Source organism: Monodelphis domestica, chromosome 5 (assembly GCF_027887165.1).
Source record: "Monodelphis domestica isolate mMonDom1 chromosome 5, mMonDom1.pri, whole genome shotgun sequence".
Classification (NCBI taxonomy): domain Eukaryota; kingdom Metazoa; phylum Chordata; class Mammalia; order Didelphimorphia; family Didelphidae; genus Monodelphis; species Monodelphis domestica.
In genome coordinates this window covers 325,807,838-325,822,912 of record NC_077231.1, presented here as the reverse complement: position 1 = coordinate 325,822,912, position 15,075 = coordinate 325,807,838, and the positions used below count along the sequence as shown (strand labels likewise).

Here is a 15,075-nt window from a genome sequence, read left to right as displayed (position 1 = left end):
AAACAAAGTTCCAAGAAAACCCCAAGGACTCATGCTTAACCAAACAAAACAATCTATAGCTAAAGAAGGAACTGTTGAAATCTGATTGCAGATCAAAGTACTAATTTTTTCACTTTCTTTCCTTCATGAGTTTTTTATTGTATAATTGACATGTATCTTTAGTCATGACATGGGAAGTATGGAACTATGTATTGCATGAAAGCACTGATATAACTTATACAAGACTAGTTACTGCCTGAGGAGGGCAGAGAAGGAGAGAATCTGAATTGAAAAATGTCAGAAAACAATTGTCAAAAATTGTTTCTAAATATAATTGAAAAAATTCAATAAAAACAATAAGATAAAACTGTGTCACCCTTTGACCCAGCAATACCACGAATTAGTTCCCTTTCTGAAGGTGATCAGGGAAAAAGGAAAAGAACCTGCATGTTCCTGAAATGTTTATAGAAAAGAATTGGAAATTGAGGGGTGCCAGCCCATTGGGGAATGACCCAATACGTTTTGGTATATGATTATGATGCAATGCTACTGTACTGTAAGCAATGATGAACAGGTTGGTTTCAGACAAAACATGAAAGATTTTGTTTGAAATAACGTAGAGTGAAATAAGCAGAACTAAGAGGATGTTGTTTCAGTATTAGTAATATTATTTAAAGAGTAATTGTCAATGATGAAGCTATTCTAAGTGGTATGACTATTCAAATAAACTATGCAGGACTTATGAAGGAACTTGCTATCCCTCTCCAGAAAAAGAACTCAATATGGCAGGATGTATTGTCTGGTTCCACACCCATGTTAGCATGTATACATATGGCTGCATCATATATTGACTTGGGAGGGAGGGAGACAATTCAAATCAAAGTGTAACAAAAAAATAAAGAACAAACACAAAAAGAGAACCATTGCCAAGCAACTCTTAGCAGAACTTCTGTCTGGCTTTGCAAAAAAGCCTTCTTCCAGATTAGTTATTGGAGACCACAGTCCCATTTGCATTGCCTTCAGACCACTTTGATGGACCCACTCCAAACTCTTTGCTGCTCTACAACTTGAAATGATTATCCATCCATTTCCATTTCCTCTATTTAGTATCTACTCTCTATCAGGACCTGTGCTGGGTTATGGGCAAAATAGAACGAAATAGTCCTTGCCCTCAGGGAGCTTTCACCAGGAGGGATATATGTAAACTGATAAACAAGTCTAAAATAGAAATCAAGTTTTTATTGCTTGGTCACTCTTCATTGACCCTATTTGAGGTTTTATTGGTAAAGATACTGGAGAGGTTTGCCATTTTCTTCTCCAGCTCATTTTGTAGATGAGGAAACTGAGGCAAATAAAGTTAGATGTTTTGCCCAGAGTAGTGTAGCTAATTGATATCTGAGGCAAGAATTGAAGTCAGAAAGATCAGACTTCTTGCTTCTACATCCATGGCTCTATCTACTGTTCCATCTAGCTTGCCCATAAATCAAATGCATACCAAGTAACTTGAATGTGCCACTCTAAGAACTGGGGAGACCAAGAAGGATAGTAGGAGATGGTTCTGGAGCTAGTCTTGAAGGGAATGTGGGTTTCCAAGAGGTGGTGGAAAGCAGGGAGAATATTGAAGAAATGGAATCCAGATATACAGATCACCAAGGTGGAAGATGGGAAGTTGTTCATGGAAAAATCAAGTTGGCCAATGTGACCGAAGTGCAGAGTATGTAAGAGGGAATAATGAATGGGTCATCCATTACCCTGGAAGTGCAGATTATAGTCATACTGGGATAGGCTTCCACTGCCCCAAAGAGGAGCTCATATTTACCCTAGAAATGATAGGGAGTCCTTGAAACTTCCTAAACCAGGAAACAACATGGTCACATGTCAGCTCCAAAGGATGGTTAGTAAAGGGGTAACACTGAATACTGGGAAGTCAGTGAGGAGACTTTTGCAAGAGCCCAGTGAAAAATGTTGAGGGATTGAGCACGAGTGGTGGCTGTGTGATTAATAGGGATGATGGGAGATGGGGTTAAACGGATACTACAAAGATCTGGCACAAAGGACCTTAAGGGGAAGGAGTGTCAAGAATGAATCCAGGGCTGTGAACCTGGGCCTGGATGGCTTCTCTAGCTATAGGGGATTAGAAAGAATGCCCTTCCTGCTCTGCAGAAAGCAAAGTCAATTGAAATGTTATTTCCTCTCTTCCTATCTTGTCCCCTGGTATTAGATGAGAACATATTGACCTAAGATTAGAGAGACCCTCTACTTCTGACCTCACACTCTCCTCTCTCCTTCAACCTCAGGGATTGCCCAACACACCTTGCTTTTTCTTTTTTCCTTTGGTGCTAGTCAAGGGTGTGGAGTGAGGAAGAGGAAGGCAGAATGGGAGATTCTATCTATGCCTAACACCCACACTCTTGACTCCTGGGTAGTTTGCTTAACATGGTGTGGACTGTGTTCCAGGGATGCCATAGGCACTACTCGAGACCCTGATGTGGTGGTGAAAGGAGTCCTGCTAACAAAGGAGAAAGGAAAATTGATTCCCAGGGGTTCTGAGTTGACCAATATTTGCAGCATGGCCAATTCAGCTTTATAATAACTTGCTATTGTAATTACTTTTAATTTGGGTCTCCCTCTATTTTGTCCAGGCTCGAATTACAGTAGGCACCCATGGGCTCACTCCTATGTTGATTATCACAGAAACTTTGACTTGCCTCTCCTCATGTGGACTAGTGACCCCTGATCCTGGGGCCTGATGATGCAGACATCAGCCTGATTCTAGTCCTAGGGCAGTTCAGAACTCCATAACTCAAGAGGTCCACCAATGTTACCATGCTATCATCCCTGGTAGCAGAGATTATAGATGTGTGCTACTATAATGAGTTCATCTATTTCTTTTTTAAAATTAAATTTAAATTCGTTTTTATTTTCTTATCTCTTATATTTCCCAGTGGCTCCTCCCTTGCTCTTCCCAAGAAAACAAAGCATTATAATATAATCGTTAAAAGTAAAAAATCCAAACCAACCCCAAACTTGATCAAAGTAAACATTATTGCAAATGTCATTGGCAATGTCTACACCCATGGGTTCTGATTTCTCGAAACAAACTCAAGAGATATGCTCTCCTAATTCTTCATTGATATTCAGTTTAGATTTTCTTTCCATTTGCATTATTGTGGTCAATGTGTGTATTGTTTTCTGGTTATATTTGTTCTCCCTCACATCTGTTCACATACCTTGGGGTATTCAACAGATTCCTGTTATCTTACAGCACAGTAATTTGTCATTATATGTATGTGTCACAGTTTATTTAACCATTTTCCAATGAATGGACATCTCTTAACAAAAAGGGCTATCATGCATATTTTGGTTTATGTCATCTTTCCTTCTTGTTATTGCCTTCCCTCAACCTTAGGGTTATCAATGTAATCTCTAAGTCAGAAGATATTTACATCTGAATCACTTTCTTTGCATAATTCCAGATTGCTGCTCAGAATACATGCATCAGTTCATAGTACCAATAATGCATCAGGGTACTTGTTTTTCCACAATCTTTCCAATATTGACTTTGCCTATCGTCTATTATCTTTGCCAATTTGCTGAGTGTGCCAAGACATTAGGGTGACTTTGATTTGTATGTGTCCAATTTTTAGTGATTTGGAGAATTCTTTCATGTGGTTTATCATAGTTTGCAATTCTTTTGAGAGCCATTTGTTCATGTACTTTGCAGATTTCTCTCTAAGGGAATGGCTTTGGGGCATATATTTATGACTTCTCTGTCTAGTCTTTCTATGACTCTGATTTCACTTAATTAATGACTATTTATCAAGTACTTGCCATGGGTCATCATCCAAGTCCTGGGAAGAAAAGGGAAGGCCAACCCTGCTTCCTACATACTCAAGGTGCTCCCATCTAAATGGAAGAAATGATGTGCACATAAATGACATAGACAGGATAAGTGGAAGGTCATCTCAGGGGAAAGCTACTAGCAGTACAGAGACACTGGGAGCCTCCTCCTGCAGAAGGTGGACTTTCAGCTCAGACTTGAAGGAATGCAGGGCAGCCAGGATGAGGAGGTGAGGAGGCAGAGAATTCCAGGCTTGGGGAAGACCCAGCCACATTGGCCCTAATGCTGTGCATGAGATGATCTACAACTCTAGTCTCCTTCTGCTCGATTCAAAGGAAAGTCTTACCATTGGACCACTAACTCTAACTCCTCCTTCTTCTCTAGGGCCAATGTTAGCCATTGATACTCATCATTTAGCTTGATTTTCGGGTTCTTTTCATTTACCTTATTGTAGCTGTTCTCTTCATTGTTTTGGTTTAGTTTATATAATCCTACAACTGGTTGTGGAAGTCTTCCGGTGTTTTTTTATTCTTAAGGTTATTGTTGTTTATTGTGAAGTAATAATTGTTCATTAATTTTGAATGTCATAACTGTTTTCTAAATCAGAGGCACCTACTTTGTCTCCATTTCCCCCCTCTGACACAGAGTATGCTACCTAGGCTCTTTATTTTTGTCTTTGACTTCCTTGGGATATATACTCAGTAATAGCGTTTCTAGGTCAAAAAATAATCTGGCCAAGTCCTAATTTCTGCCAGTCAACTCATTCTGGCTCTGGGTTATGAAAAATGTGTGTACTGAAAATGTAATAAAACACCTTCATCACTAAGATTGAAAAGGATATAATTCCTGATTAAATTCAGTTAAACTATTCTCTCTTCTGCATCTACATTCACCAGGGTAATCCTTAACATTTGATTGGAAAGATATCTTGGGTAGACGTAGGAGATCTGCTAAAGCCACCAGTACCAGCATGTGATGGGTGGACTTTGAATGACTCAGGCAGTGAGAAAGAAAGCTCCAGAACTTCTCCAGCCACTTAAGGAGCAGTCCAACTTTCATTACACACATGACCACAGAGGGGATAAAGTAAGACTTTTCCAAATTCTTTTCCCAAATAGCCGTCCCAGTGCATAACTACCCAAAGTGTGGTAGTGTACCTGACTGCCCGTAGCCTTCCATCATTAACCATATCTGCCTTTTGTCCTTTTCTTTTTCCATTTTGCAAGCTTCAGGCACACTGTAATTTGGATTTTTATTAGTTATCATAGAGCAATCTTTCATGTTGTTGTTGCACATTTCCAGTTCTACTTTATGTCAACCTGCTTTTAAGAGTTATCCTTTTCCCTAAGTAACCCATTTGATTCCATGTAGATCTTCTATAATGGGGAACTGAGCTCCCTCCCTAACACATAAACTAATCTTCATGATGTCTGTATTCCCCATCTGAGAGCAGGTCTTGGATCCTACCCCAGGGGCCTCTCTACCAATCGGACATTCTTTGTTTTCTTTCAGGATTCTCAGTGGAATCAGAGGCAAAATTGGTTGCTCATGGTGGTGCCCAAAGTCCTTTTTCATTTGATTTACAAATATTAACCATATCATAAGAGTGTTTATGCAAGGTAAAATGAGAAATACATAATGCAAGAATGATGTTGAAGGAGCTTCAGTCTTTAGGTGGGAACTAGTTTTTTAAAATGTTATTTTTAATGTGTTTCTCCTTATTAGACACATATGCCCAGGGGTCTTCACATAAGATATTCCTTATAAATTTTAAAAGGAAATAACATAAAATATTAACTTTGTACTGAGTTTCTTTTCTTTTGTATTAATGGCATTTCATACATTTATTAATTCAAAGATCGACCTCTTGTAATGCAAAAATGGGAGCAAGCTGTAATTATATTTGGGGAGAATGGACCAAGTGATGAGGATGGGGCCCTGGGAATAATGCTTCTTAACCACTCATCAATATTCATGTGTAAGTGAGTCAAAAGTGATGTGTGTGTGCTTAGAAGATGAGCGAGTGGAAGGAGGGTTATTTTCACAGCATGAAAAAAAGTTTGATTTCTCCACAGCAAAAATAGTTTCTTCATGGCTGTCACAATGCTTGATTTTTCAAGTGTGAAGAACCATGAACAGTTGTGAAAGAATTTCCTTAGGAGTAGCTACAGGAAAAGGAATGAAAGAGAGGCTAGTGCGTCCAAGCTACCGCGTTCGAGAACGACTCAATTGCTTTTATTAGTAATTAGAATTTTGGAAGAAATTCCTGTTTGGGTGTGGGTGGGTTTGAACTGGATGCCTCTGAGGTTAGGCTTAGGGTTCCTTCCACATCAGAAATCCTGTGACTGAGTCTGATTTGGTATCATTCAGCAATGCAAAGCTTGGGCAGCTACTGCAACCCTTAGGCTAGAGATGATTCATTCCACGGGGAGGCACGCATCCTGAGGGAAGCAGAAAATGACATTTGTGGCTCCTTGAGAACGTCAGTCTGATGGAGTCATGGAGGGGTGGCGATGGGCTCCTCCTCCTTGGAGGCCGTTGATGCTAACTTCCCAGCCCAGGCAGTATGATTCGCACCTCACTTTTGATGAGACGCATCAAAGATGGGAAGGGTTTTATGCTTGGAAACCCACCTCTCATATCATTCATGAGGTATGGAGTTGTTGGGCACTCAGAGGTCCTGGCAGCCATGCCCATGCCCTGGGAAGTCCTCTGGAGCCACACAACAAAGGATCATTTGTCCGCTGAGGGCACCCTAACTCAGGTTGGAAGGACTCAGTGTTTATTGTAGTTTTTTGATGGCAGCCACTCTGAGAGGTGGGTTACAAAGTAGAAGGGGGGCGTCATGATGGGTGTCAATGAAGACTACTGACACTGATGAGGTGGCAGGTCTTTCTATTCTCTTTAATTTAACCCCCTCCCCCCAATACATGTAGAAACCATTGTTGATCGTTGTTTTTGGACATCTGGCAATCCAGATTCACTTCTTTCCTCCCTCCTCCCCCCACCCCAGGTGGCAAATACTCTGCTATAGGCTATATCAGTGCTTCCATGCAATCTAGATTTCCATGGCATATTGTTCATGCCATGACTGAAGACACACATCGCATATAGAATTAAAAACTCATGAGAGAAACAAAGTGAGAAATGGCATAGCTTGATCTGCAATCAGATTCCAACGGGCCCTCCTTTGGCTGTGGAAAGAGCTCACTTAAAAATATATATATTTAACGCTTTTTGTCCCGAGTCCCTTGGGGTTATCTTGGATAACCTACGGTTTGGCTGCCTACAATTTAGTCCTTCGCAGTCGATCACAGTTCAGTATTTCTGACTGATCTTTTAAAATCGTTAAGAGCCCAGCCGCCTCCTGGAATCATCCAACGGGGGTTTCCAGCTTTTCTCCTTTGTTTCCAAAACCGATCAAAGGAGTCTTATGGTAGAATATTGTCTTTTTGCTTTAGGACTACAAATCAAAATCTGAATATTGTAAGCTCCTTGCAGGCAGAAACCGTGTCCCCCTGTAAAGACTACTCAGCACAAGTATATGCCTTCCGCGTTTCTCGCATGCCATGCGGCAGACTGTTGCTCACTGGCTCGATGATGGTGGCCCACTGCCCTGACTAGTGGCTGCTTTTCCCAGGCCCTTTCTGTAGTGATTCTCTGCAGTGATGCCAAATAATTTCCTTTGGGTGCCTAAAGTTACTAATACCAAGTGAACCCTTGTTGTCAGTGAAGGTCACAGTTTTGTGGGAGATAATGTAGGTTGCAGAAGAGAGCTTTGCATCGTGCTTGATGGATCAAGGCAACTGGGCCAATGCCATAGAGCAGGGAAGAGCTCAGCCTTTGGGCTTCAGGATGCCTCTTCCCTACATAATGGACTACGGTCTGGCTGGAAATGGTGGCTGTAAAGATGAGCCTGATGTGCAATAATGGTAGATCTGGGAGAGCAGAGAGCAGAACGCACTGTCACAGGGTTTCTTTATAGATGGTTATCGTTCTGCCAGTCTTTATGAACTACTCCCATTGAACTACCATTCCTCCCATCCTCAACTGCCATGGAGAACAATTTGTATTTCTTCCTGATGAACCCTGGCTTACATTTCCTCCTCTATTTTATTTCTCTCTCTCTCTCTAATAGTCATCCAACCAAATGGCAATTGAATTGAACACCCTCTATGTGGATGGTGTTTTGGTACCCCTTGATCTGTGTCCTCAAGAAGCTTACAGTCTTCTGGGAGAGGAGGACAAAAAAGAACCAGGAACTTCCGCAACGTTTAGGACTTTATACAGAAAGGCTTTCTGTCTTTATTATTCCCCAGATGAGTGCGATTTCTTATCTTTACACATGACGCTATTTATATGTCTATGCATGCTTTTGAATCAAGACATTTTTCACTGCTAAAGCCACCCTGTAATTATCTGTAATGAACAGTAACAGAGCTACAGTAAAAAAAAATGTTGGAAGGAATTAATAGGCTTTCTTTTTATTTTGAAAAGAGGCAAACACCCCCTGCCCCCATCACACACAGACCAACCAGGCAATCAATCAATCAGTCAATCAGTCAACAGGTACTTCTCAAGAACTTGCTATAAGTCAGGCACTGGGGATCCAAAGTCAGGCAATCAATAAACATTTATTAAGCACCTACTATGTGCCAGGCACTATGCAAAAGATTGGGGATACAAGAAGAAGCAAAAGGCAGTCTTTGCCTTCAAGGAACTCACATTCTAGCAGGGGAAGGGGACTACAAACAGACATATATATATATATATAAATTCATTATATGTATATTTATTGACATTATATGTGTTGATATATACATATAAACAAACTGCATATAGTATAAACAGTATAAATGGGAGAATCTTATGAGGGACAGTATGAGCACTAAGAGACGTTGGGACAGACTTCTTGTAAAAGACAGAATTTTAGTTGGGACTTAAAGGAAGCCATGGAAGTCAGTAGGTAGAGTTGAGGATGGAGAACATTCCAGGTGTGGAGGACAGCCAGAACAAATTCCTAGAGCTGAGATATGGAAGGGTCTTATTTGTGAAAAAGCCAGGAGCCCGTTGGACCCATGCTGAAGGAAAACCATTTTGTTGGCTGAATGGAAAATGAAATGGAGTGAGGCCCCATTAGCAAGCTATTGAAATCATCCCGGTATGAGGTGATGAGGGCCTTCATTGGGTGGGCTGTCAGCGTCTGAGGGAGAATGCCCCAGATTCAAAGTATGTTGCAAAAGTAAATTGGCAGGTCTTGATTGAAGACTGGATATGAGGGCCTGGGAGATGGGGTTACCCCTTCAAGGACTGGGAAGATGGGGAGGCCAGTTAGGAGGAAAGACAATGGGTTGGGTTTGGGTTGTGTTGAGTGCAAGAGGCTGAGTGGACATCCAGCTTGAGGTGTCTGACAGGCAGCTGGAGATGTGAGATTGGAGGTCAGCAGAGATGCTGAGGCAGAAAATCAGAAGAGAATCATGGACTCCATTGGCTGGCGTTGGAGATCACCAAGTGCCGTAGTAGAGGGAAGCTGTCCCAGGACAGGACCCTGTGAGAAACCTCCAGGTAGAGGCTGCGTTCTGGAAGCAGATCCAGCAAATGATGCTGAGGAATGGCTGGCTAGGTAAAAGGAGAACAGGAGAGAGGGCTGTCTTGAAATCTTAGACAGAAGAGGCTATTACTGTGATGAATACCCGTCTGCAGATTCATATTACATCTGTGTCTCAGCTTAAGTTCACATGTGTTAAGTGGGTGGCTGGATTGTCAGGGTGTAAGTCATACCCATGTCAGAGGCAAAAGACTGGGACCCTTTTCTGGGAACTAGAGTGAGCGCATGGAGTGGTGGCCAAGTATGCTGGAGCCACCCATTCAGTCGGAGCCTTGGGCCGTTCCCTTCACCCCATGTCTCGTAGATTCTTTCTTCATGTGTTCAGTGGCGAAGGGAGTCCTCCCTGCTTTCAGCTTCCTCCATACATGCCGAGTCCCTGGAGTACAGGAACTTCTTTGGGCGTACCACCGTGCCTGGTACATAAAGTCATTTACATCACAACTGACCGATTGACAAGGCGGTTATTGAGGAAGCGTTCCCTAAGAAATGACGGGTGTCACCACCACCAGCACCCTCATCATCAGCCATGAAGGGAGCACGCAGTAGAGGGATGGAGGATGCCCACTGTTACTCTTAGACTAGAACAGAGGCTCCCAGAGGGCAGAACCTTTGTCTCAGGTTCCCTTTACACTCCTCGTATGGTGTCTTGTATCTAGCCAGGGATACATCCATGTTTTTTCACTAAGAAAAAAAGCTGGAATCTTGTTACAAAAATCACCTTATTTCGAAGCTCCAGAGACAAGGAAAAGCCGTCATCCTCCCTTTTCCCGCCTCCTCTCTCTCCTTCCCATCAGTTGGCTTTAATCCTTTTTGAAAATCCCAATTAGAGCTGGAGGGAGTCTTGAAACTTTTTCCCCTAAGAGCCCAAATGGGCCCGGCCTCCTTGTCTGGGCCTAAGCTCTTTGTGCCCTTCTTTCTCAAGCATCTGTGCAGCTTCTGTGTGAGCCCAGTTGTTCAGGTGGCTCCTTTGTGGGCTCATAAGTCACGCTGTTCCTACTAGGTGGCAGTACATGTGTAGAAATCAGTCTCGGGCTTTGGACCTGGCTCTCTGCTCCGCTGTGGTCCCCACTTAAAGGGATTCCAAGGTGATATCGAGGGGAAGAGAGAAACAAGGGCTCCCCATCCAGCTGAATAGCTGCTGATTGAATGCGCCTCGGCAATGAGTGCCTGGGCTTAACCACTATTGTTTTCATGCAGCGTCATCTTTCTTCTTTGTTCCCCTCCAGGTCACCTGCGCCAATTTAACAAATGGCGGGAAGTCGGAGCTTCTAAAATCTGGCGGCACCAAGTCCACCCTCAAGCACATCTGGACGGAGAGCAGCAAAGACTTGTCCATCAGCCGGCTTCTCTCACAGACTTTTCGCGGCAAAGACAATGATACGAACTTGGACTTGCGCTACGACACCCCAGAACCTTACTCGGAGCAAGATCTCTGGGACTGGCTGAGGAACTCCACAGACCTGCAGGAGCCTCGGCCCAGAGCCAAGAGACGGCCCATCGTCAAGACGGGGAAGTTCAAGAAAATGTTTGGCTGGGGGGATTTCCATTCCAACATCAAGACTGTGAAGCTCAACCTGCTGATAACCGGGAAGATCGTGGATCACGGCAACGGGACGTTCAGTGTCTACTTCCGGCACAATTCCACCGGGCAAGGCAACGTGTCCGTGAGCCTGGTGCCCCCCACCAAGATCGTGGAGTTCGACCTGGCCCAGCAGACGGTGATCGATGCCAAAGATTCCAAGTCCTTTAACTGCCGGATCGAGTACGAGAAGGTTGACAAGGCGACCAAGAACACGCTCTGTAACTATGACCCTTCCAAAACGTGTTACCAGGAGCAGACCCAGAGCCACGTGTCGTGGCTCTGCTCCAAGCCCTTTAAGGTCATCTGCATTTACATTTCCTTTTATAGTACCGACTACAAACTAGTACAGAAGGTGTGTCCGGACTACAACTACCACAGTGACACGCCCTACTTCCCTTCAGGGTGAGGAGGAGGAGTGGCTGTGGGTAAGACTGAAGCCTGAGGAATCCGAGGCCCCTCCGAGGCTGTTACCACCCAGGGGAGGCCACGTCTGGGCCTGGATTGTGTCTACGATGCTGCTGTTGTCCACGGGCTGCCAAGATCCCAGGGGGACAGTCTGGTGTCATTTCTGCCCATTGGCTCCATCTCTCCGTGTAGTCGTGAATCACTGCAGGTTTTACATACACTCACCCAAGGAGAAACCTACATACACACAGACATACATGTACATGTACACACATATTTTGGCTTGCATCTCTCGGGACCCCTGTGAAGAGGTCTTCTAATTCTCTGGGTCACGAGATCTTAGATAACCAATCAAGGCAAACGGGCACAGCTAGGCAGAAAACGGGCTCTGACAGGCACCGAGAGCGAAGCCCCCCTCCCTCTCCCTCCCTGGGGCGCGCATGCGCTCCTGCTTCCGTAGCTGCACCGATAACCGAGGCCCCGAGGCTTGTGACCACGGGATGCCCATCTCTAGAGCTCAGCCTCCCGTCCCAGAGGGACCTCCCCACCCAGCACCCAGCATCCCCCGTAGGCACATTCCAGGAGGCCCCAGGAGGCCGCCCCGCCCGCCCTGTAAAGATAAGAACTGGACTTGGGGCCCCCAGCCTAGCCCGAGCCCAGCCCAGACACCGAGGACCACGAGGACCACGTGCAGGCTGTCAGTGGCTCTTCTCTTCCTCCACACATTGTAACCAGCTCAGTATCTTAGTCTTCATTCGTATGAATGGTTTGTATTGTACATAGTTTATCCCGTGTAATTTCAGCAGCTTATTCCTATTAACTTGTACTTGTCTCTGCTTGTTATTGGTTCTAAAAGAAAAAGGCACGAGGAGGAGGAGGAGGAGGAGTCCGAGCGCCCTTAGCCGCAGCTGTGACTCCGCGAGCAAGAACTCGGCTGGCCGGCCCTCGCTGCGCTCCGCACTGTGGCCGCTCGCGGTCTGCCTGGAGCGAGAGTTCTTTCTGGACCCAGATGAAATGTACATAGAAATAAAATCCTTATCGTTGAGTTTCAATCTGGCCTGTGTCGGCGGCTCATTTCACAGGCCGCGGGGAAGCGGGGACCCCCTGGGCCCCGCCTGGCCCCTGCTAACTCCCGGGGTCCCACCTACCGAGGCCCCCCTGAGGTGGAGGGCCTCCCCTGCCCTGGCTGCTGGCCTTTGTCTGGGGGGGGGTCAGTGGGGGACCTCTTTGCTTGTTGGGGTGAGAGACAGCAGGAGGCTCACAGAGGCAGAGCCCGGGTGGGGCCGAGACGTGGCCGCTGGCTTTAGTGGCCGAAGGGCCGCATTTTTCGGCAGCTCACAGCCCACCCCACAGATAAGCAGCAGTGGAAGCAGAGGAAACTTCCCTTGGGAATTGCAGTGTGGGGGTGGGGAGAAGAAAGCGCCCACAGGGAAAAAGGAGAGTCCCAGACTCCCCCGTGGCGGTATCTGAAGGCTCTCAAGCCCAGTGGGGGCCAGACCAAGGATCCCCTCTCCAGTGACCCCAACAAGTGGCCTTCCAGTCTTTGCTTGATGACCTCCCAAGGGGTGGAAGCTACTCCCTGCCCGGGGCACCCATGCTGCTTTTGGACAACTCTCATGGGGGGGGGGGAGGGGGGGATCCAGGAAAAGGTGCCTTCTCTCCTTGAGGCTGAGTTTGAAATAAAAACCCAACACACACAACACCCGACAGGGGAAGCCTTGGCCTTTGAAGAGCCCTTTAATGGCCACTTTGGGCCATCATGTCCATTGGGCGTTGACCACAACTTTGGACAGGGATGACGGAATTTAGCAGAGACTCTGACCAGGGCGGCTCCTGAAGGGTTATGACTAGGCAGTCTAGACAAGGGCGGAACTCCGTTTCCAGTTGCCCCCAAAATTGGGGCAGCAGGTTAGGCTAGGATCTCTCTCATTGGCCAAGGACATCCCGAAATATGGGTGTCTGCTCGAATTTGAAGGCTGCACGCCCCGTGGGCCTTAGTTTACATTTGGCCGTCTTCTCTGAGGGTTCGCTTTGGGTTCCTGGGCGAGAGTCCCCCCCTGTCTTTCTCTTCATAAGTTGCTTCTCTCCCCCGTTCGGAATGAGCTTCCGGGTTCCTGAAAGGGAACGTGAGCTTAATCAAGCCGAGGTAAATAAGCAAGATGGCCAACCCAGGCTGGGCTTTGCAAATCTCCCCCCTCCGCACTTCCTTTCCTTCCACTCTCTGACACCTTCCCTTTGGCTTGGTAGGGGGAATCCAATGAACTCAGCATGGCCGGTTAGTGGGTCTGGGAGAAAGGACAAGCCTGCGTGCCCTCGGGAGCCTTTGGGGCCACCCCAGCTGGCTTCTCTGCTCTCCAAGCCAGGAAGGGGGGCTTTTAGCTCGGAGCAAATGCAAAGCAGCCTTTCTGGCCAGCCTGCATCTCCAGGCTCCACCCATCTGATTTCATGGAGGCTTTTCTCCGGCTAGTACATGAAGCTTTGAGCTGGGGAAAGGCTAGTGCTCAGCATTTGTGAGCAGACGGGCTTTTCCAGAGACATTTGCCACTGACAGGTCCTCCCGGGGCTGCTCAGAACTTAGGATCTGGCCATTTCAGTTGTTTCTGACTCTTTAGGACCCCGTTTGGGGTTTTGGCGGTACATATTGGTATGGTTTGCCATTTCCTTCTCTAAATGAGGAAACCGAGGCCAACAAGGTAATTAAGTGACTTGCCCAAGGTCACGCAGCTAATAAGTGCTTGCTATAGGACTTGAACTCCAGTCTTCCTAACTCTGGGCTCAGCATTCTACCCACCGTACCATCTTGCGCATAAGAATTATAGTAAACACACTGGGAGGAAGCCCATCAACCCCCAGTGTCCCACAAGGAGGTGGGCGAGACGGGAGCAGAATCTGGATTTGCCTTCTCTTCTAGAGCATTAGGGCAAGGTAGACGTCAATCAGTGTTGCAGTCGTGTCATTGGGAAGAACCAGAATACAGTCTGTGTGGCTACTGTAGCTTCAGCTCATTTCCTTCAGTCTACCATCCCGAGAGCTAAGCAATTGCAGGGTTGCTAATGCCTCCCTTTACTGGGAAGGAAGCAACGATTTCGGGCTGTACTTTGACTTGCTCAGGGTCTCACAACGTTGTGACTGAGACAACAGATTTTTGCTGCAGGACAGCAGAACTCAAGGCTCCAGCTTCTAGCCCTGGGTCTTGCCCATTGTTTCTCGCTCAATGGAAGCCCCCCCCCCCCCCCCCACACACACACATAACAAGTAAGGTATGCGCTTCTTGAGTTTGATTTTGACCATGGAAAAGGATTCCTGGCCTGCTGGATTTCAAGTCAGAAGTCGTGGGTAGAAATTCTGGCTCGGTTCCTCTTGTCACTTTGGACAGGTCATGTGCCTAGCTTGGGGTTCATTTTTTCCTCACCTGTAAAAGAAAGCTCTAGGCAAAACCATCTCCAAGATCTCCTCGAGCTCCAAACCCATCGCCTTTCCTGGGCTGAGAGGAAGCATCCCCTTGCATCCCTGCACATTCACAGCTTGCTAAAATCATACTTGTTCGTCCTCAGATAACAGACTGCTCTTTTCCTCTTTTTCTACTGGCTTTTTGAGTGCAGAATGGACTAAAACGGAACCAGAAACCTGAACAGAGCCCTTCCCTTTCCCACTCTTTCT

General features: G+C 45.9%; 1 protein-coding gene across 1 annotated transcript in view; it reads left to right on the top strand.

The window, feature by feature from the left end:
- Positions 1 to 12,467, top strand: part of NXPH1 (neurexophilin 1) — a 193,877-nt gene extending 181,410 nt beyond the window's left edge. The window contains exons 3-4 of the mRNA XM_007505793.3: positions 10,655 to 11,435; positions 12,272 to 12,467. Of these exons, the coding sequence (XP_007505855.1) occupies positions 10,655 to 11,416 (762 nt within the window). The 3' untranslated portion in view covers positions 11,417 to 11,435; positions 12,272 to 12,467. The remainder of the gene's footprint in view (positions 1 to 10,654; positions 11,436 to 12,271) is intronic.
- Positions 12,468 to 15,075: the final 2,608 nt, after the last annotated feature.